Genomic DNA, 24,042 nt, shown 5'->3' with positions numbered 1-24,042 from the left:
TTGCTTCTGTTCCCCAGGCCTATTCTGGGTGACATTCCTGGGAGTATTTGCACCAAATATGCATCCCAGAGTGTCACTGTGATTACTGTCCTGCTGCTCAGCCCAGTCTGGGCTCCTCAAGGAGGCTGTGCAGGCAGGCAGCAAAACCCACAGCTGGTCAGACAGCAGTGTTCCATTACCCTTGGCATTTCTGGCTACTGAGCAGGCTTTGAATGAGCTACCACGGGCATTACTGAGGAGACGCAGATGAATGTGCTGTGACAGCCCTAATTTTGGAGTGGGAGCGTTCACACAGCACATTGTCAGCAAGCATGTCTCAAGGTTACTTGTGCCTTCAGCAAGTGGACTGGCTTTGTGGTTCAGATGCAATGCATGCAGCACCAGGGCTTCTGCAGGGCTAAAGCTGATGGCTCCATAGCTCTTCATTCAAATACCAGTTTCACATAACAGTGCTATCAGCAGCTTCTGGATGCCCAGTGCCTCCAAACAGACCCCCTTTTCATGTGAGAAATCCGTTCAGCTCCACACAGTGCGGGCATCAGAAGTGGTGTGCAGTAGGTGCAGCTGCTGGTCTCTTCCTCATGGGCAGCAGCATGAAACCCACATGCTTATTAACACACCAGATCAATCTTTGGTACAAAATTCCTGGTAAACCACTCCTTGCCCATAACTTAGAGCCACCTCCTTCAGGTCTGGAGGGTTGATCCCAAGCACTAATTCAACAATAGGCTACCTTCTGAAATTGACAGCATTTCATGCCCTGCCTTGACTTCCAGTTACTTAAGGTCCAGTCATGTTAGTGTAACAACCCTTGGCTCCTCTCTCTTTCCTGGCTTCTGTTTGCAAACACTCTTCTGGGTAGCTTTTGAGCATTTCTGTTCAGACCTGTATCTGGCTTCAAAGTTGTTTCCCTCACTTGGCAACACAGAATTGCCTCTAACATGTGAGAAGCTGCTATGATACATGAACACGATTTGCCTGCTGCTTGGTGAGATTTTTAAAAGCTGCTGAATTGTTACTGTTCAGAACGTGGTTTACTGGTATTAATGAAATACAAAGCTTATGGTGCCAATTAGTCATTCTTATTTACTCAGAATTCTCTCCATCCTTATATAAAATGCACACTAATCACAAACATCAAACCAAAAGCTATCCCCTACCACCCACAGTCGGCAGCACCAAGTGTAGCAAAGTGCTGGCTGGTGTTTTCCGTAGCTGCTCCAGTGCATGTGGAAGCAAAGAAGGTCTAAACAGGTGGAGGTGTTTGCAGTGATGTGTCAGTGCCAGGGGAGGCTAAACAGAGCTGAAGCTGGGCTCGCATCGTTTGGACACACTTTGACTTCAGCACCAAGATTTCATCCAGCATGGTCATGAAATTCTGAAAATCCTGGTGAGGAAGGCACAAGGAAAGCTTAGGGAACAGTATCAGCAGGTTGGAGAAAATCAGCATATTTTTTACACTGCAGCAGAACATAAAAGCATTTTGCAGTCTAGTAGATTAAATCAGCATTTCCTTGTTAAAGTCACAGCCCTCACAGACAAAGGTCAGTGCCTCTAAATACCAAAGTTCATTGACTCTGGTAGTTTTATCTGTGGGTGAAATTACAGCTCATATAGTGGTTTAAAAATAAAAATATATATTAAGCAGCTGTTGTCACTCTTCTACACTGGTTAGCTTTTCAAAGGTTTGGTAAAGGGACTAGTCACCCAGCTTTACCATGTACTGAACTCTGTTCCTGACACCTCTCGTGTTGGATTTATCAATTATGAAAATAAATAGTGAGTTGGGCCACTATGGATCAGAAATAATAGCCCAATCTTGAGAGATGCAGAGATTTATTTCCCATCAGGTCATGGGGCCATGGCTGCAGGTGCCATGAGTAATAGCAGCACTATGCCCAGCCTCAGCCCAGGGGAGATCTACCTTCCATAGTCACATGGATAAAAACCAGTATGGAACTGTGATTAAAACTGGTATGGAGTTTTAATCCATTTTTAAGTAGGGTTTGTATTAATAAGGGAACACTTGGACGTGCTCTGCTCTCCAACTGAGAGCAGTTTGGTGCCTTTGTTCACAGGTCTGTGCCTGAGAAGCTGGGAGGTGTCAGCATCCCCGGGGCTGGGGAATTCAGCTGCTGTGCATGAAAATCAATCATGCAAAAGCTTATTTGGCAGTGCTCCAGCTGTATCTCCTGCACTGTATCTCTGTCCTGTGGGGAAATCAGGACAGTGATGAAGACTAGCCCAGCTGCTGTGGCATATTTTTCTTAAGCACTTTTAGTATTGCTTTGTTTAGTGTGTGGCTGGTCTTGGCAGGAGTTTCTCCTGCGGCCAAAATTTCATGGCTGGAGAAGTTGAAACCATCTGAAAATGGAAGGAGAGAAGCTGATGCATGAAGCCCAAGCACATTTCATAACCCAAAAAGGTCATGCTGTGAAATAAAACTACAGGGTATGTTATTCACACACTGCTGGGAGGCCTGGCAAGCTTGTCAGAATTCTGCTGGCCAGAAAATAACTGCTTGCTGCAAGAGGCAAATAAATGGGGGAGGGAGAACTGGTGTCCAGTGACCAACAGACTTAGGAGGAACAATCTCAAAAGATTTAAAAAAAAATTTAAGATTTTCATCTTGTCTGATTTTCATCTTCTTTGATAGCTTTGTTTCACTGCATTGTCTGCCACAAAACTAATACAGTTTATGTCTTCTGTGCTGCTTTGTGAACTGTAATATGTGCAGCTTGAAATCCCAGTGAGTAAGCCACATGGTGGCCCCACTCTGAAGTCCCTGAGGAAAGTGTCCCTGTACTTCAGACCTGAACTGTGATAGAAATTGAAATGGTTTGATAATGCAATGCAGTAATGAAGCTTGGCTTTACTGAGAAGGTGAGGGAACTGGGAAGGCAGGAGTTCTCACTGGAAAATGTTCGTAGTCTGGATTTTCACACAGCTGTGACATGCATCTGTTGGGATGCAGGAGAAACAGAGAACTGGGATTGCCTGGCTAGCAGTGGGGCCACGGAGGTGTCAGTTTTTAGGTCTAGGGTACACCACTGTCACCTGAGGCAAAGACAAGCCAAGAAACACTTGAGTCACCAAAGCCAAGAGCGTGTGGGGCACAAGCCACAGTGGTCAGAGCACTGGAGTGAGCGGGGCCAGGGTTGTTGGCACACCTGCAGTGTGGTAGGCAAAGAGGCTCCCAGAAGGAAGAGCCAAATGCCACCAGTGTCCTGCTCTAGGGGTGTGCTCTGTTCTGTGGTATTGCCTTACTTGTCCCAGCCTGCAAGAACTAAAATATCAGAGGGACAGACAGCCTGTCTAGTACAGTCTGCCCCGTGATGTGAGATAAGTGAAGGTTCTCTTATCAGAGACAAGGGCTTCAGGGCTGGCCTGTTTGTCTCCTGCTCCCCAAGGACATGTCAGAGTGGAGACTGGCAAAAACACAACAGGCACTGAAATTGAGAGGCCTCTCCCAGGACTCAGACAGGCCTTGGAAAACAAGAAGTTGAACTGACAAGAAACATCACATCACCAATTCAATAATCTCTAAGATTAATTTATGCAGGTTCAACCAAAACCACCATCTGAAACACTTACCATTGCTGACATCTGATTTATCAAGCACTCCTCCTTGAAGCACAAGCAAGCCATTTCATTCAGCTGCTGCCGATGAGCACGAATTACAGCCTGCCTGGTTAACAAAAACCACACACTGGTTACACAGCCTGTAACACAATCGCTGCTTATAATCACAGCTGGCCTCAAGAAACCTTCAAGAAAGAGCAATACCCCAGAGCAAGCCTTGCTGTCCTGTGTCCCTGGCACTCAGGAAAGGTAAACTCCTTGAAGTGCAGTGGACTGCACGGGTTTGGGGTTCAGGATGACCTGGGTGACTGAGAGCTGCTCACAGAGGAGTGACCACAGCCCTTTGTTAGCACAGGCAGCACACAACTGCTTTTCACTGTAGGAGAATGAAGGAGCACAACAATCGTCTAACTAATTGCTGAAACGGCTTACAACCATGAGTCTGTAAGTAATTTCAGTGAGAAACAGGCTGAGCAGGAATGCAGTGCTGCTGCTGATTCCTCTGAGCAGGTTTCACTGATCAACAATGTATTTTCAGTCAAGTGAATGCAGTTCAGTCCCCTGGGAGCTGACAGTGGCAGCTCAGATTACTCAGAAGCTTTATACCTACATCTTCAGTGACTCCCCAGCTGCTCTAGGAGCTTTTCTTTTCATTGATGGACCTATGACCTGACTCTTGATGAGAGGTTTTGATATATTTTAGGTGCTTTACAGCTTATAGGAAGCCAATTAATTACTGAGAACTGCAGTTTGTATTATAATATTTATTCCCCTAGTATTATTCTAGAAGCTCTGATAGAATAATTGGCTTCCTGTGAGATTTTAAAATATCACTAAACAAGCAACCATATATTTATAATTACTATAAATTATGATTAATCTTATAAAATAATTTTTAATAGAATTATTAACCATTGGTTTTTGAAGTACATATTTGTTTGACATACAAATAAAGGTAAATGTATCACATCTCCAGAATTTCTAAGCTTCTCTACAAACTTCATGAGCAAGACTTACTGTGCCTTTTCTAGGGCTTCCCTCTGCCATTTCCCCATCTCTAACGCAGCACCTGGAGAGCTGCTGCTGGACATGTGTGAGGGGCTCTTTGCATTTGCTATTGGCTCGTTATCTTTGGTTGCAAATCCTGCATCTGCAGCAAAAGTCTCTTGTGTAAAAATACTCTGGATTAACTTGGTTTTTAGCAATCCTGTTTCCTCATTGCCGAATGATGACTTGGCAGGATCTTCAGAATGGCTGAGGTCCTCATTCCTCAATCCTGGCTTGGGCTGCAGCAGCAGGCTGCTCTCCTGAGAGGGGGACTGGGCTGCATAGCTCTTTTCAGATATTTCCGGATTTGTTTCCTCAGCCATGCGCTCAGGACCCGGCCCTCGACTTGAGTTAGACTTTCCTGAATTACCAGCATTGTTATGCTGATTAACTTCAGCACCACACCATCTGCCACCTGAGCGTTCTTTGCAGGGGGAGTCACTGCAAAGTCCCCCGCCCTCTCTCTCTGCCCTGGGGCCTGCAGATCCAGCTGCGGATGTTTCTGTCGGGTCATGTCCAACAAACAAACTGCGCCGGACTCCCTGCTTGGATGAATCCGATCCCAGGCGACAGCAGCACGGCTTCACACGGCCGCAGGTGGGTGGGAGCCACTTGTGCCCAGCTTGAGAGGAGCCCAGCAGGGCGCAGTGCCTTCCCCCGTGGCGGGTCTGCTCCCCCAGCTCCAGCATGCTGTCGGTCAGAGCTCTGCTCCTGGTGCACTGCCAGCCCTCGTCCTCAAACCTGCTCTGGGTGTCACTGTCTGGCACCTGCTTCTCGCAGGGGGGCTTCTCTTGGTTGGAAGACACTTTCTCTGTTTCAGTTCTGTCCTCACCATCAAGAAGGGACACCCCGAGAGGGGCCATGAGCTCGGAAGTGAATTCTGAGGAACAACTGGAAGATACACAGTGGCTAACTCCATTTTTTCGAGCTTTCCATTTTACACCTCCTGCAAGAGCAGGCTGCTTATCCAAAGTGGATTCTTCCTTCTCCTCGTGCTGGAGATCAATCTCTTTGCATTCTGGAGTTTCTGATTTCAATACAAGAGATACATATGGGTTTGAAGCATCCTTTTCAGGAGTTAAGGTGGCTTCATTGGAGTAAACAAGACGTCTGTGTTTGGACTTGTACTCTCTGTGATCAGCTAGGAAATCTTTGCCATTTCTCCAGCTGCAAGCAGGTTCTTCCTGCAGGCAGTAAGGTTTTTCTGCAGTATTGCTTGGAGAGGATTCAACAGCGAAGTCATAGCTCCAGTCTGCAGTAATATTGCTGCAGCCTGCATTTTTAATGGATTCCTCTGCCTCTGGGCTGCCCTCACTACAATCCCAGCTGTCATCTAGTTCATGATCTTGCATGGGTATTGCATATTTTAAAAATAAATCCTGTCGCTTTTGGCCTTTTTGCTCTTCTTCGGTTCCTTGTTCTCTTTCATGAAGGAAAAATGAATGTTGACTGCATTTGTTGGTGTTTCTTCTTTTCACGCTCTTTTGAGTACAGACAGGTGAGAAAGAATCTTCACTGAAATCACTGTCATCCAGATCTTCCAGCTGCATCCCCTCTTTGCTCTGCACTTCAATTGGAGTAAGGCTCAGCTCCTGCTTCACTTGAATCTCCTCAGGCTGGTACTGCACTAAAAACCTCTCAGGGGGTTGATAGTTCAATTTTTGCTGTAGAATAGGGGGCTGCTGAAACTGCTGGTGATAAAGACGTAAGTGCTCTTCCCTTTCCTTCTGAAATGGAGGCAGATGTGACCAGAGTTCAACAGACTGTTTAGCAAAAGTATTTCCCCATTCCTGTCTGCTGTCAGAGGGCAGATTTTCATCTTCAAAGAAATTATCATCTCTAGGAACAAGCTGTTTCTGAACAGGTAGCACTGTCTGGACTTTTAGGCACTGGACAGGTGTTCTGTTTTGCAAATTCTTGTCTTGCTGGCCACTCTCTTTTGTTTCTGCTGTGGTAATGAAATCCTTCACTGATGGGCTCTTTTCAGAGTGGGGGGATAGATCATCATTTTTCTTCTTCAGGGGCTGTGTTATCCGTAGAACTCCCTTAACGGGGGTGGTGTGGTGGAAGCAGGGAGAGCTGGTATTTCCTTTGTGGGCATGTCCTTTGCCCATTCCCTTGGGGGTAGAGGTAAGAGGGACACCGGGTGGCTGGAGTGCTGCACGATATGCCTTTGGTTTTGTAGCACCTGAGGGATGCTGTACGCCTAGCTTCACTTTCTTCGGAGAGCTCTTTTCTCCAGGTGGCAAACAGAGAGTGCTTTGGACACGTTTTGGAGATACATTTCCAGCTCTGCGACGCCTGTTTGTGACAGGGGTAGAACATTTAATCCCTTTCTTCAGCTCTTTGACCCTGTAAAAAAGAGGCTGAACTTAGAAGATGTCATGCTTTCAGATAAATAACAGCATCTTCATAAAAAATCAATGCTTTCACATACTAAGACTTAATATTGAATTTGACATCATGGTTTGTTTTCTGTTAGTGATCTTCACAGGTATCCCTCTGCCAAAATGCCTGGACTTTTGGAAAAATCTATAGCAGTCTTTTTAAGTGCTTCCTTGAGCAGTCCATAACAGGCCAAGTGAGTGGAAATGGCCTCAGTTTCAGTGCAAGGAGGTGGCATTTCCACACATTATAATGCAGCAGAACAAGCTGGTACTCTCCACAGCACATCACAGAGTCCCACAAGGCACAAAGTAGGAGTTTTGGAGTAGTTGCAGTGGGGTTCTTTAGCTCAGGTGATGTGCACAGGGCTGCACTGCTCCTGGATCAGACTCACAGTGCAACTATGAAGAGCTGATTAACTGGTATCACCCTTTCCCCTACCACCCTGACCTTCAGCTGTTCCCTTTGCTCTTCTTGCCCCTTAAGTTGTTTCTTATCCTTCTAACACCAGTATTGCATAGCCTGTAATTTACCTCCTGCTCTGTAGGAGGGAGGGTGAAGGACTTGCACACATTCTAAGTAATATCACAATACAAAACTAAACCAAAACTTTTGATTGCTAAGGTCAGTAATCCTGCAGTTACAGGACACACAGTGATATTTTCACCACTGAAAGCAATCACCAGAAAGTACTCACAAGACCCAAAAAATTTTAAGACAAAATATAGGAGTTGGAATGGGTAATGATTTTATTTGCATTGTGAAGATTCTGTTTCTTGCCTAAAATGACATTTTCAATACAACCAAAATAAAATGTTACAGCAAACAGCACATTACTTTTTACTTTGTGTTTTTCACCCGGGCAGGACTGAGTTTCACCACCTACCTGTCAGCATATCGCAGAGTGTTCAGGGTGTGCTCTGTAGCTATGTGGCTCGGTGATACATTGGCTATCATACATGTCTTAGAATTGCCAATGAAAGAGTCCTTTAGTACCTAGGGTTCAAAGGAAAAAAAAAAAAAAAAGGGTTCTTAGCAGTTCATGTCCCTTGCACATCCTGTAAATTAGCAATTATATATGGACAAAGTTCAACATGAGGTAGTCTTTTTTTTAAATTAAATGTAGCTCTCTTGTCTCAGTCTGTCTTGCCTTTATTTGTTTACTGTTTAAAATGAATACAAGTATTAATCAGGGCTCTGAACAAGCCCTTGTTCCAGATGCCTTAAGGGTGCCAATATGATTTGAGGAATAAAGCAGATGTTACAGCTGGAGTAAAGAAATATTGATGAAAGCTCCCAGGACAGTAACTGAACAGAAGATGCAAGACTGGTTTCAGACTGGGTGGAGATGGATGGTAACTCTATATGAGTCTGAAAGGTGGTGTTTGGGGTTTTGTTTGGTTTTAGCTTTTGGGTTTTTTCTTTTTTTCCCATGCCAGTCCCCAACATTGGAGGAAATTGGCAGTTAGCTTTAATTCTGTGATTACCTTTAAAATTAAAATTTGCAGAAGCTATGCATTTCCTCTCTTACTCAAGAGAGGAAGCAGTTACTGATCTATGCCATCTATTTATTTATCTATTTTCTTGTTTGTTTATTTTTGTCCTCATCAGGGAAACCTCTCCTCTTGCCTTTCTGCTCATTTTACCTGAGTTAATTTGCTTTGCCGGAAAGGAGTATGCGTGTGTTCCTGATCCAACGCCCGAATGCACTCCTTTAGCTACCAAAAGGAAGAAAAAACAGAAGGGAAAAGTAAATGTCATGCACTGGCAAGGAACTGAACTGCATCAAACCAAACCTACCCATGTCCTGTGCCACGTTTGACTCCTACTATGTGTTGTCCCTTGCAAGGTCAATTTGTGCCCTGCCTGATGGCTCTGTGGGCTACACCAAACCAAGGAGCTGGGTAACCACACACATTTAGCACACTCAGAGCTCCACAGAGCTGCTGCCTGTACCACGTCTAACTAGTCTGAAGCCCGACTGGGTGTAGCCCAGCTTGCAGGGTAGGTGTACCCAAAGGACAGAGCTTTTTGAGCTACATCTCTTATTTTCTTTCTTCTGGAGATAACAGTTTACAGTATTGTCATGGTGATACTGCCATCAAGCATTTACAGCCCTTCTACATTCTACAAACTCCCACTTAAAATTACACTTATTTCCACTTCTACAGCGTTTTATTAAAAACTGCACCTGTAACAAGTCAGAGATCAAACTATTATAATTTTTTGCCTGCCTCTCATAGTTGCAATGTCTGAAGATCTTCCACTTGAAAACAACATGAATATTCAAACCAGCAGCAGACTTCAAATCTCATGGGTTTAAAGGCATGAAGAGAGCGTTATGATAATTGAGGCCAGAGCTAGGTTCTACAGGCTGCAGGTTATGAAGAATTAGTCAAAGATGCCTTTTATAGTTGATTCAGTCACTACTTGTAGACTGCCTAGGTATTTTCTTAGTTTCACACAATACCAAAAATGTACAGACTCTGATTTTAAAGTTTCTTTTAAAAGAGTTTCATGGGCTTACACTCAGGATTCTCAGGAATCACAGAATTGTTTAGGCTGGAGAAGACCTTTAAGATCAGACTTCTTTCTATTCAGGTCCCAGCTCCCTGTGACACTCAGTTATTCACCAGCAAGTACTCAAGAAAGCATGAAGTACAGAAACACATTCAATTCACAGGTTACTTCCCAGCACAAATACTAATATTCCAGTGCAGGAAAAACCTCTGTGCAAAAGAACATTTACATTTCCCAAAACAGAGCAAGCCACCTCCTATTTACAGCAGACTAAGAGGTACAGTTGTGTGCACTGACTTCTGCACTGCTGGCTCATACCCAGGAACCTGTATCACCTTCAGCCTTGCTTAGAGAAGCCCCTGGTCACCACTGAGCTTTGCTTGTTGGCATCAAAGGAGGTGCAAAGCCTGCTGCACCATTTACACTTACAGGCACTTCTGCTTTATCTTAGATGGCATTTTTCTGCTCCATTGTCCCTCTTTGTACGACTGTGGGCACTTACAAAAGACAGTTTGCCTTAAGAGTGCATTTCTTCTTGTTCCTTCCTCCCCACACATAAATTGCTAGTTTTTATGCTCTTAAGTCCTTTATGCCTGATTTGAAAAAGAAGCCTGAGCTCAAGTGATGAAAATAACTGGCAGGAACAGATGTGCTTTTGTGAAACAAATACGGCAAATTCCAAGCCAGCATTCTTTAGAAGTAGAAGGGACAAAACCTTCTATATAAAATATGAGACACTTATTATACTACACCTAACATTCTCCATGCTATGTTTACCTGTCTGGCTGTAAGAATGGATTAAAAATACTTAATTTTCATCCCAATATATCTTCTTTCTTAAATTGTTTTTCACTCACAAGACAAATTAAACTGAACACACTTAGTACCTTGGTTATTTTTTCCCCTCCATGGAATACATACATACATTACTCTGTGGTTCATTTTTATCCTAAAACACATGCTAGTAATTAAATACAAAACCTTCCCCAGCCATGATAGTATCTTACTGCCAAAAGACTTTGGTTTATTTCTGCTCCTTCCATTTTTGTTTGTCGATCCGAGTCTCTGGCATCAGCTGCCCTTTCACTGCCAGCCAAGTCAATGAATGATATCCTAGAAAAAAACAAAGCTGGAGTTATCTTAGGGGCTTTTTTTCCCCCTCTTAGTTTTTTCTTCATTAAACCAGCAGGCTGCAACACATGGCATCAGAAGAGTGATTAGAAATGACTACTTTTGAACAACAAGAAGCATCCACTGGAAACATCTGAGACACCAAAATAAGCACAACATCAGGAACAGTGTCAGAGCATCTTAACATTAAATACTAGGAAGTGTAGTTACATGTGATGACAGTGCTCCACAGTTAAATGGATAAGCTGTATAAAGTGCAACACATTCACCTCTGGAGATAATCACTGTGTTTGTAGTTTCCTAAGTACGCACTTAAAGGAAATTGTGTCTTGATTTCTCCTTCCAGGTGAATCAGACAACTGCCATGTGACATGGGAATTTGGGACAATAGGAACAGAAATTTCCAGTGTTGCAAGTAATACACTGAGCTTTCAGTGATCCCTGTCTGTTTTTTCCAGAAAAGCCCATTACTCCCTTTCACATTCCCTAGCTCTGCTGCCAGCTGCTGTACTGACTGTTGCACTGTATCTTTGTCTTTGTCCTTCCTCTTTTTCTGCAACAGCCCTGACTTCTTTTTTAGGCACATCTTGGCACCCTTTCCTCACTCCAGCTCCACCTCCCTTTCAGACACACAAAACGCCCCCAGTCCAGATGCCACACCCACATAACCTCTACACTTTTATTTCTAAGCCTGCCTGTTCTGTCTTTTCCTCTCTTCACTGTTTGTGGCGCTCCAATTTTGCACTGTGTTCAAAATTAGATCCTGGGAAAGAAGACTGTGGTAGCTAATGGAAGGTTGTGTCAGCAGGATTTTGTGACATTCAGCAGTAACGTAGATACACAGACTTTTTTTTCTCAGACCTATTTCTTGGGGTTGTTTAGTCTGGAGAAAAGATGACTGAGAAGAGACACAATTAGTTTTTGTATACATAAAGTGGAAGCCACAAGAGTAAATAAACTGCTCTTTCTGTCTGCTGCAGATAGCATCAGAGTCACACACTCAAATTATCAGTGAGGTTTATGTGAGGTACTCTTATTCTTCTGGCCAAAGGCAAACATCTGTAATGGAATCATCTCCACCTGGGTTAATCATCCCACACTCCCTTTGTAGTCAATTACAGGACAGAAATGCTTTGAGGGGCAAATGCATCTGACCTAATTTAGGTCACTGCAGGGATCCCAGAAGTGACAATTTCATTCTCCTGACTTCAAAGGTGATGAGTTCACATGTGGGTACATCCACTGCAGGCATCTGCCTTTAGCCAAATTAAACACTGAAGATGAGGGGATGGATTTGGTTGTCAAACTCCTTCACTGGTAATTTGTACGAACAATTGACAAAGCTCTCACAGATGTGCTTAAAGCATTCTCCTTGGAAACAGAAAAAGGACTGTGGAATTTCTCAAAGTCCATTTTAACCCTATCCTCTAATTTAACTCACACTCATGCACCAACACCTCCTCTTTGTCTCTTGGATGTCCCCGGGATTGACATCAGCCTTGAGCACTTCTGCTTCTGGTCTTACCTTCCAAATGCCCTGTTGGCTGTGTCTTTAATTTGAATTTGGATGATGGCATGAGATCGAGAGGAATCTGAGTTGACTCCAGTAGCTCCTGTGCTACGTTCTTTTCCACCCTTCAAAATCACCTGCAAGATAAGGGGCACAAAATCCATGCGAATTGTAAATAAAAACACAGTCTCTCAGAAAGAGATCTTGTCCTCCTAAGATAAGGAAACATTGTGAGGAAAGGTTCATTACAGCTTTAAAATTTGGTGCAAGGCAGTAAAGGCAGACTGTATTCCTTGCAATATTTCCTTCAGAGCTTTGTATATGGACTTGCTCACAGTGACACTACAGAGCTTACAGAGCACACTGCAAGTAAGAAGCTGTTGCACCACACACTCACTTGGATTTGCAAAATATCCAAGTTACAAAATTAAATTCTTTCTTACATTGCTGGCATACTTTTGTAATACTGTAGACACAACGTAAGAGACTCATGAGACTGACCATTTGTTGTGATTTTTAAAATTTCATTTTCTGGTGTAGTAGATGAGTACAGTTATACAGAAAGTTCACAAAAAATACAAAGTGCCAAAACCTTTCTAAATTTCCATAACTAAAAAAATTATGCCAGAGTAAGGAACAAAGTTAGAAGATTAACTATACTCAGTACAACAATAAAAAAAAAGAAAACAAGGCAAGAAGCCAAGGCAGAAGAACAAAGACTCTTTCAAGATACAAATCTGCGTAATTCTTTTTTTGAAACTTTGAAGGACTGTTGCAGAAAATCTAGCATTAACTGCAGCAGGGCATTCATAGAACAGTCATTAATTTTGCTTCTGATTGTAAGAACAAATTAAAATATTGCCTAGCAAAATCAATACATTCTCAGCTGATAAATGTGAATTATTCATGCTTTTCAGTGGCCAGTTCTCAACAAGCAACGTAACCAACCACTGCAGCTCCCAAGCTTTGTATCATTGCTAAGTGCAGATATTTTCTGAATCACAGCCAACATCAGTTGAGTAGTGAGTAACTGGGGATGTGTTCAAAGCGCTTTCCATATAACTGTTGGGGAATACTCAGAAGTTCTGAGTCAAGCCAGTGGCACTTCTGTGTTCACAAGGGCCTGTGAACAATCTAATCTTTGTCCCCCATGATATCTGTAAGAATGAAGTAATTTAATAGCTCTTCTGTGTGTGGAATGTGATAATACTGAGGAATTTTATATCAACCATATAGCAAATTTGCACTCTAACTTGCAGAAGCATCACCAGCTTGTCCTGAAGCTTGGAGTTAATGGGAAGATGAAGAGCTAAATTAAGTGCAAGATAAGTAGACAACACCATGCCAATTTTAATGAGTCAGTTACAGTATCAGGCACTAGTAATCGACACTTCCTTACCAAAAAAAGGAATTAAACTATGCAAAGTCAGGCTAAATAGAAAGTAGATTTAACCAGCTTACTTGTAGCAGGACAATACAGAAAACTTGCCAGTGTCCTTTCAGGGTTCAGCCAGGTAGGGAAGGAAAACTGAAGCCTTGCTCATGGTGAATGAGCAAAAAAGATCTTAATTTTACTTGGCTGTTATCATGCACACACATAAGCAGTGTTTTAATCCTAATTCAGACAAATATCTTAATCTTAAGTATTTTCTAATTTTCTAACTTTAAAATTTATATGAATATATAAATATATAAAAATATATGTATATATATTTAAAAATATATAAATATATGTGAATATATAAAAATATATAAAAATATATATAAATATATTTGGCACAGAATTGTGCCAAATCCACAGATCTTTCATATACAAAAATCTAAGTTCATAGAACCCCGAGATATCATACTGGGAGAAAATAAATCCAGCTTTCAAGGTCCCTTAGTGGGACACTATTTCATTTCTGGAATCTTTCCCTAAGGAATGGCAGCAGAAGTGACAGCTGAGAATCAACTGCTGCATGTGGCTAACATAAGTAACAGCTTAATGAATAAAGGCACTTTTAATAGTGCCCCTTGGTACTCTGCTGGGGTTGCCAATTTCAGGGCCCTTAACAGGAACATACACTTTTGCCACACACCAGATAATCTCTGTAAGTGACATGCCTTGCAGATCAGCAAATTGGGCTGCAGAAGACAAAGAACGAATCCCCAACATTACCTCCAACAGCTGATCTACAGAATCCACCTGAACCTCTCGCAGTCCAACAATCTGAACAACACGCTTACCATCTTCTCTTGCAAAAAGTCTGAAAAGAGAACAACGCAGAAAGGAGATTTCTGAAATCTCAGAAAGCAGCAATGAAAACACACGTCCATGCCATGACACTACAAAGGCAAGCAAGGCTACTGACTGGGGAGAGGCCCTGCTGTCATTCATATATTTTCAGAGCTGAAGAGGTACTTCATTTATAACAAGTACCACTGACATTTGACTGCTAAAGAGACATTACCAGTGCATTTCTGCTTGTTCAAGAATATGATAAAGCAGGGAAGTGAATTACCACGTTTATATTCTAGTTACCGTCTCTCTTTAAACTACATCTCAGGCTCCTCTAAGTCCTCCTGAGACTAAATTTTGCTCTGTTCCTATTCTCAGGATTTTTGCACAGGATTTTAAAGCAGCTCCTATAGCCTTAGAGCAGTATTTCAGCATCACCTACAGAGGCTTGCTGGGCTGAGTCAATGGGCTGCCAGGTAAAGGTGCCCAGGGAGAAGGTGAGCAGGCTCTGCAGACTCAAGCAGGTGGGAGATCAACAGGATCTTCAGAGACTGGACTGGCAAGAGCCAAATCCCCAATGGCACAGCAGGAGGGACAGCCAGAGCTTATGTTTGACCAGGGAAAGGCAGGGACTCCACAATGGTTGTCACAAGACAGGCTGTCCAAAGAAGTTGTGGATGTCCCATCCCTGGAAATGTTCAAGGTCAGGTTGGATGGGGCTCTGAGCAACCTGGTAGGAGAACCTGTCCCTGCCCAGGGAAGCAGGGGTGGAACAAGAAGATCATTAAGGTTCCTTCAACCCAAACTGTTCTGTGATTCTAAGATAGGAACTTCTGGCCACAAGAAGCTTGTTTGTCTACCTATGAATGTTCAGCTATAATCTTATTACAGTATAAGCAAGAGTCTGAGCTTGTATCTCAAATGTAAGTCCTTAATTTTTCCCCAAACAATAAACCAGAAGTCCCTATCAATGTCACAGTATTTACTGTCAGATCCTGCATTCCTCCCTAAGTAGCTCCTAGGAACAACCCTAATTAAATACGTAACGTTTATTATAAATGCTTACATGTTCAACGTAATTGCATGAAAACAGTAACTGATTTCCAAATGGTAACCAACAGATTCACAACCATAGGCTTATAGTAAAACATGTTTTTATTTAAATACCTTTTCCTTCCATTTAGCAGGTCATAAAGCTGTCCACAGTAGATCTCATAAAAACTGATCAGAACAGTAAGATCTTTCCTGGATGGTGATGCTTCCAGGTGCTTAAAGATGTCATTGGCAGCCAGAGCATAGAGTCCTGGGTTCCGGTGATTCCCTATCATGGTGTAAGTCTTGCCAGCACCAGTCTGCCCGTATGCAAAGCAAGTTGCATTGCCTCTGTAAAGACAATGTATGTGTTTAGTATCACATCTGATTCATTCATATCTATTAAATAATATTCTGCAATGTTGGTATCTATCTATAGTGGCCCCTTAGCAATGAGGTTTGGGTTGCTATCCTCTATGGGAAACTGCAGAAGACTTAACAATGATTTCCAAGTAGACCCTATGGAGATCTGATGTGGCACAAGGTGCTGGCTCTCTTCCTTTCTCTTCCTTTCCCTGCCCCCCTTAAAAAAAAAAGACTTTGTACCTGGCTCAGTACCTGTGGCAGAGAAATGGGTAAAAAGGTGGGGCTCCAGTAATCACAGTGAACAATTTCATGCCAGTTTAGATTGGCTTCACCATGGTGTCAGACTAGACTAATGCCAGCAGGAGAGATGGAAAAGTAAGAGGAAAACTGAGAAAAAAATAGCATAATCTCTTCTGGTGGCATTACTGGATTAGCTGTAATGTGAATTGTGGCTTTAGTGATTATTACACAGCAATGTACAAGCCTCATTCTCCTTTTCACTTTCTGTTTCTCAAGAGCATGATACTCTGTCTCTGTTGATGACACTTGGAGATTTTCAGTAACAGAATACTCCATTTTGTTAATTTTCAGCATAGATACGTAATCTTTTCCTTCAAAGACTCAAAAATGTAATTATATTCAAGATCATTACCCTGCATGGAAATAAGATCTCTCATGTAAAGCCACCATCAATTTCCCATTAATCAGGACATATGCAATTATGATTAAACCTCTAAGTAAATATAACTTGGTAAAATAAAAATAAATCACAAGGCTATTAATAATTTCTATTGCCTTGTGAACTGTACAAATACAGGCAAAAATATCACTCAGCAGTCTCAGGAAAAAGGTAACATTATTTTCTCTTCAGATGAGTGTGCTCTATCACACACGAGCCTTTGTTAGACTGAAGAGTAGACTTCAGAAATCCTGGGACACATTTTTTAATTCTAGGCTGCCCATGCTGTCTCTTTGTTGCACCTGAGGCTCAATTTAACCTTCCTCTGTAATTGAGATTTGTCACCAAGCGTGAAGAAAGTTTTTCCTGATTTATTTTTGTCAAAATTGCAATCAAAGATATTCTGAAAGCCGGAAGGTATGTGGCAAACGTGAAATTAATGTATGTTTCAAAAGATGAAAAGCATAAAGGAAAATTCAGGCAATATATAAAATTGGAAAACAACAAGGCAAAAAATAACAAATGTAAGCACTGATGCCCTACCCGTTAAAAATATGCTGAATAAGCGGATAAGCTGTCTTCATATACACGTCCTGATTGGTACATGACTCCTCAAAGACTTCATCAAAATAAAAGACATGCTGAAAAACAAAGATGGTCTTTACATGAGATGAATACGTTTCATTTCCCCTACAAGCCCATTCAAAGGTAAAATGAAATAACAGAAGTCTTTCCAGTGACTTCTTATGGCTTTGGATTAGTTACAGAGTGATCTAGCACACTTAATATGCAGCATGACCTATTGAGGAACACACCAATCAAGAGATTCAGGGTAGGGAAAAAAAAATGAAGGGAAGAAAAAATGCCTCGATTTCCCATCATTCTGAAGCATAACATACCAGACCCTTTTAATAAGAAAAAAAAAAAAAGCTAATTAAAGAAAACCTATTCATTAAATGAATCAAGCCTACAGATGTACAGTCAGAGTGTAACAGTAAAAAGAATGGAGAGTCAACTCTTGACTCTCTCAAAATTAGTTCTCACTTGTGACTAAGTTGTGGTTAATTGCTTCTGTTCTTAAAAAGTTTTGTGCCAGAGAAGAGAGAAGCTGTTCCTAAGCAAAGCTGGATTGTCTGAACTCAGAAGCGGGCAAGAAAACCAAAACTTCCCACACTCCAGATCAGACTGAAAGAAGCAGGATCTGTGGAAATGATGCAGCATGTGTCCCACTGTAAAAAGAGGCACATGAACCAGGCCTGAGAGAGCTCTAAACTGAATTTTTACCCAATACAAACAGCTGTTCCTAGGGCCCAGATTGTAAAAATAACACCCAGGAGAACGAGAATGGCTTGCTGCCTCTACAAATCACTTCTGTTCCTGGTGCAGTCTGTCACAAGTGAGAATTTGAACTATGACAGCACAAAGTATCTGAGATTAAGAAACAAAGACCAAAAGGGATCTTAATTTTCAGAAGCATTTGAGAAAAAAAGTAAGGGAGAGGATGAGGGTGTATATGATTAATTGAAACAGACCTACAGTGTTGAAACAGTGGAAAGGGAACTCCTCACTGAAGTACCCTGGAAAGCCATCAGCGGGCATTTCTCCCACAGCAATGGCATGTAGCAGAGGGTTTATTTTGCCACATACAAAGAAAGCTGCAAGAGACATACTTCTAGAGCTTAAAATTCTGTGCTCAGGTTTTCTGGCACAGGCTGGCATAAATCAGAAGTAACTCAAATATAGACAACTCTGAGCTAAAAGAAAAGCCCACCACCTATTTCAGTATAAGAAATACTAACAGTCCTTTTCTGTTTTCCCTCATGGAAAGTCCGAGCACAATATGCTTTACCCTTCCATGAAAGTGACTGGCCCATAAACACAACATTCAATGGAGGATGTTACCTGTAAAATGTATTGTGTAAGATCAACAGCTTCCTTCTTCTCGTGGAGAAGTAGGGTTTCTTTATCTCTCATTGTGATGATATTAACCTCACCGCGTTTCCGTTCCCTCAGGAAGAGGGGACGTGTTCGGACACACACTCTGATTTTTTCACTCTCTGTCCATGGAGTCTCTTTGTCAGAAGTATTGGATCTACAACAATAGAGGAGGTCTACATTTTAAAATCAGGTTACAACAGAATCTAGAATATGCTTGAATTTGTTACTTTTATCAGATAATGTTTCTGTCTTTAATGCTTATCAAAAAACTCTGTAACACACCTCATTTTTACATGGTGCATTTTCTGACACTTTTTTCTAAATATACAGATGCTTTTTGTACACTTCTGTTAAAAGAATAGTTCTGTTTGTGCAGCTACACTCCTGAACATGTTGCTGGACTGACATATTTGCAGTTGTACACAAACATGAGATCGAAGCTGGCATAATATACAAGTTACCATAATGAAATTGAATCTTGCTGAAATTATTTGCACTCATGATTAGTCACTTCATTAAGGTCATTTCATGTTTCATTGATTAACCTGCTGTGTACAGCATTTTGTGAGTAAAATTGGCTTGAATTTAACCAAAACATATTCATTACAACTCTCCCTTCTTCAAGCTGTCTTCAGCCAAATCAGTAATGATTTCCAGCCTGGATTTGCATTTCGAATAATCAAGCCCCAACTTGCCCAAAAGCAGCGTTTCTGCCATGCTGTCCAAATGCCAAATCTCTTAGCGTAGCAACTGAAAACTCACATGTATCAGTTGTCTAATAAATTGTAACCCACAAGTTACTCAATATCTCATTCCATCCGCAGGCTTGTGGTATCACTGCTGCTGTGCTCCATGACTCCCCAGGAGCAGATGAAATGCAGATTTAAATCTCAAGATGTGGTCTTCAAAGACCACACACGAGCAATTTTCACTTGTCACTGGAGTCCCTTTAATTTTAGTACAGCTCTCCTGTGTAGCCCAGGATCAGGCCCTGCATTTAGATGGAAAATTCTTTCCTCAGAAAAGAAAGGCAATGACACTTGAAATAAGATGCTTCATAAGTTGGTGTGAGCTTATGTATATCAGTAGACACCAAATGTTGTCCAACAAATGATCAGAAGCTCTGAAGTTTAATTCTCATACCAGAGGGTGTATTTGGTGACCTGGAGCAAGAGCCTGTTGTGCTCTAAGACTTTGAAGCAGAAAGGATTGCAATATTTGGAGAAAGGAAAAACTGAAAACTTAGAGGCTATGTTAATAAGAAAAAAGAATAAATTCTCTCTAGTACAGGAGCACATTTTGTTGACAATATTTTTAATGGGAATAGAATGCATGTTAATTCCATAGGCTGAACCCAAAGTTTATATTTCCTACTAACTCTTTTAAAATATAAATTGTATTTTATAATAAAATGGTTTTTCATTACTAGGAAAAAAAAATCAAAAGTCTTGACACGGATCATTAGAAACCTGATTAAATAATAGGTCAGAAGAACCATTGTGCCTTTGCAAAATCAAGCTATTTGCTATGGGCAAGTTCAAAATAAACTTGAACATATTAAAAGAGATCTTTATCTTTCTGCCATCTGAAATCATGTCCATGTTTTCCAATGCTTCTCATGGATGAGACTAGATTAGCCTTCACAGTGGTCAAATCACAAGGTGACATGGGAATGGATGGATTCAGTGAAGCAGTTAAGCATTTGCAAAACAGGAATCACAAACCCAAGTGTAAGCATGCTACGCCAAGCCTGCCTGAAATGCACAACTCTCCAAACATGAGAAAATTAAGTTGAGGCATATCAGGAGGAGGATGCTGAAAGCTGACAAGATGAACCATAATGCTAGGCACAGAAGAACGTGCTTACAAGAGAACAAGGAATGGAAGTGAGAACAATGAAGAACGTGACTCTTTTGCAGGATTGAAAATCCTTAACTCCTCTAGCTGAGCCATTAGGTTTTTTATTTCATCATTTTTTAATTTTCCAAAACTATAAATCCTGTCCTTTTAGCTGCATCTTGGCTCAGCTTCCAGAAGAGACAGAGAATGCACCAGGCTATCAATATATATTGGAGGTTAGTGCACTTTTCCAGAAAGTGGAAATGATTTTTTTTTCCAGCCAAGGGAAGTTATAGACCTTTGTCTTGCATTTCACAGTTTAAGTGCTCTACTTACTAAGTCACCTTAGTACTTTTCCACTGTGGCAGCAGCATCTATCCCTCCAGGCTCTGTGCACTCTTTGTGGGAGTTGTAATTGACACCTCAGCTCCATTGATCTTTCCCTGTACATCTTTCCCCACAGCCTTTCCAGACCATAACTTCATAAAACTACCTCTCTTCATTGCATTTTAACTACCATGACTGCATTGCAACAAGCTAGATACTGGTATTATGTGTGCAGAGGTGTATGTGCTCTGCTACTGAACCAGGAAAAAAATGTCTGGTGCTTTAAAAATGTTGCCAGGGTAGGTTTACCAGTGGTTCACAATAACCACAGCCCCTCCAGTATCAAACACTGGAAAAAGTATGGAAGTTACAGATCACGTGCCTAAGGAGCAGCTGCAAGGCATCCCTCTCACCAACAGGTCTGTAACCCTCCCCAGCTGTATTCATTCCGCTTCCTTTTAAAGCTTCAGTTCAGAAATTTCTTTATAAACAAATATAGCCATCACAGCCTGTATCCCTTCTGTTGGGAAAAGCTTGACAAATTTAACAACAGGCAATGCCATATTTTGGAAAGCAAATGTTTTAAAAGATAGTCCCATGGAAAGACAAAGATTGGCTCAAATACTGAGAAAACAAAGCATTAAGTACTGAAAGACAATAAAAACTATTCTTAGACAACCTTGGTGAGTAGCAGCTGGTCAAATTCAGATGATTCCTTCTATAAGACCTGGAGAGTTGCAAATGCTTATTAATATCTCTCTTGTCTGTAAGACTTTGCATTGCTCTGTAGTGCTTGGATTGCTTATTTGGAGGTGAGGAAGACAGATTATGCACCACAATTAAGAAAGAATTATGACTAACCCGAAGTATTAGCAAAATAAAGGTGACTGATTATTACCTGATACAGGAATGAGGTAGTCCGTAATTATACCCTGAAGTGTGAGTTACTCTTTGTACAATAGGAGCTTCAGAATCCCCCAGGAGAGGAGCAATATCATCAGAAACTGTTGGACAGTTCAGGTCATTTTTTGTACCTATTCCAGGAGTATTTAGGTCTCTTCTAGTTAATCTGACTGGTTCTGAATCGTGTGGTGGGATGTGTCCCAGAATTTCCCCTACACTGTTCTTCTCTTCATTGGCACTGAAATCAGGTGAACAGTATAATGCAGATTCAGAGTCTTTAACTGTTCCATCATTTTCTTCACAGAAGGATTCAAAACGCAGCTGTCTACGGGGACCTGATCTGGTCACCTGAGGCTGAATGAAAAGGCCACGTGGTTGAAAATCTTGCTTGCTTAAGTCTGCAATGTCTTCCTGTTGCATAATTTTGATTATTCTAATGAGCTGAAAAAGTCGCTTGCGGTCACTTACGTCATGGACCCCCAGTTTGGTGTAATCTTCCATGGAAACTTTGGCAAGCTCATCAATTTTCTGAAGACCAAAGGCAGCAAAGTGGGGATAGTATTTTTCAAGTTCTGCCTCACAAAGGCATTCATAAAGGCATGATGCCATCTTCAACCTAGAGCCTATAAGAAATCAAACAAAATAAATATTAGAATCATATGAAACATCACATCTGACAAAGTTACTAATGAAGAAACTGCACATTTTCTGATGTCATTACCTTAGGCTAGAAGCTTGTTTAACTCCAAGTTTACCATACACTAGACTGACAAACACTACAGAAAACAGCAATACCAACAATAAACTAAAACATGAAATAAATATTTCACACGAAACTATATTTTAAAATTATATACAATACACAACAATGTGTAAGAAATGCACAAGGCAATATTACTCACTGCCACAGAGTTCCTACACGCCTGATGTCTACTTGATGAATGCCACAGCTACTGAAACCCTGTCCTCAAGCTACAGAATGTAAAATGCCTAATTTTAGACACTCAATTTAATATCAAGGCATGTGGTCTAATGTGGTTCAGCTACCTCTGGTTAACTAACCAGAGGAGAAAAAAATTGCACTTGTCCTCACCTCAAGCTGGCTTATTAAGACCATTTATCTTACAGCTGAACTATAGCAAAGTTATAGTTTTGTTGTGTAACTTTCTCTTTTATGTCATGAATCCTGTGAGCGTTTCTGAGTCTCCTTGACAGAAAAACCAAAAAAACCATTCTGCAAAATCTGAAACACAGCATTTCTCTAAATCTATATATGCCACTGGAACGCCACACTTGCATTCTTGGGAAACCCAAAAAAGAAACATGCATCATTGAAAAGTATGCCCCAAATCCCCCAAATTCTTCATTTATGTCTTACTGGCAACACACGGTGCAGCTGTCTGTATCCTGAACGATTCATATCTGCAGATATTTTTACATGTTCCATAAAACACAAAAATGATAGCACTTCAAGTATCTGTTACCACTGCCGTCTCATATCTTTGTTCAGTCTAGGACCTTAACAAACACTCCTCTTACTCATGTTTGGAGATCACAGTAAGACTCAGCAAAACCAAGTTATTGAAGTTTTCCTCCCTGTAGTTCAGGGTAGATTCTTTGTGAGCATTTTCAAGGCTCTCTACAATGACATTATATAAGAAAAAAAGGTCACCCCCAAATTTGAGTCCATGTCATTAATTAATACATGATGTTGAAGTAACAACAATAAAATCATAAAGATTAATATATTAAAGTGCTGACTGTGTAAGATACTACAGAGGCCAAAATGTGCAGTAGAGAACATCTAAAATGACTGAGAGTCTATGCTTTAGGTAAAATTATGAGATTCAACAACAACAAACTCCAAGACCAAAAAATTCATATGTAAGTGAATTTATTTAATGTGTATGTAATGTGATTCTGAATCCTGAGGTAAAGTCAGAGTCACTATTGAGGCTGCTGGATCCTGGGAGGGGGAAATCAAATCTTACAGAGAGGATAGCAAACCCAGAGATCAGGGAGACTAACTGTGACTTGTGTACAAGGGTTTCACAAGCATTCACAACTTGCCGAACTTCTCTAACATATAAAAACACACAGGAACCTGAGACTTCATTTAAAGAATTACATTTTGGAAAAATTCCCCTTCTTACATAAGGTAGCTTAAAATGTAAAACCAGTACAGGTGCTGTGCAACTCTCTGTAGGCACTGCCATGGGAAACTGCTTCTGTTTGATGAAAGGAGCAGCTGGAACTCAAGGCCAAGACACCAATCTCAGAAGTGCTGGGAATCTGTTAAAAACAAAAATAATCCAATCACTTTATTTTGTCTACCCTCTATCGTATCCTAGATTACACCTACATCTTTTTATATCCTTAAATTAAATACAGAGTGTCCAAAGACTCTAACTCAGTGTTAACCTCTGTTCAAATTATAATAGTGAACACGGGAGAGAGAAAAAAGAATAAAAAGGGAAACAATGGAGACACTTTCTAAAAAAGGAACAGCAGACAAGGGGAGAGAATAATGGATTTGAAGGTCAAGGTTCCAATTGAAAATGA

General features: G+C 41.2%; 1 protein-coding gene across 1 annotated transcript; it reads right to left on the bottom strand.

Moving 5' to 3' along the window:
* Window positions 1–1,246: 1,246 nt before the first annotated feature.
* Window positions 1,247–22,089, bottom strand: KIF24 (kinesin family member 24; the record flags this gene model as incomplete). Its single annotated transcript, XM_082301983.1, has 12 exons — window positions 1,247–1,387; window positions 3,595–3,688; window positions 4,600–6,981; window positions 7,901–8,010; window positions 8,661–8,732; window positions 10,542–10,647; window positions 12,191–12,312; window positions 14,337–14,424; window positions 15,564–15,779; window positions 17,017–17,114; window positions 18,376–18,565; window positions 21,476–22,089. 12 exons carry the CDS (start codon window positions 22,087–22,089, stop codon window positions 1,247–1,249), a joined length of 4,233 nt encoding a protein of 1,410 aa, XP_082158109.1.
* Between the last annotated feature and the right edge of the window lie 1,953 nt (window positions 22,090–24,042).

Source organism: Coloeus monedula (genome assembly GCF_965178545.1).
Source record: "Coloeus monedula genome assembly, chromosome: Z".
NCBI lineage: Eukaryota > Metazoa > Chordata > Aves > Passeriformes > Corvidae > Coloeus > Coloeus monedula.
This window is presented reverse-complemented; position numbering and strand designations above follow the sequence as displayed.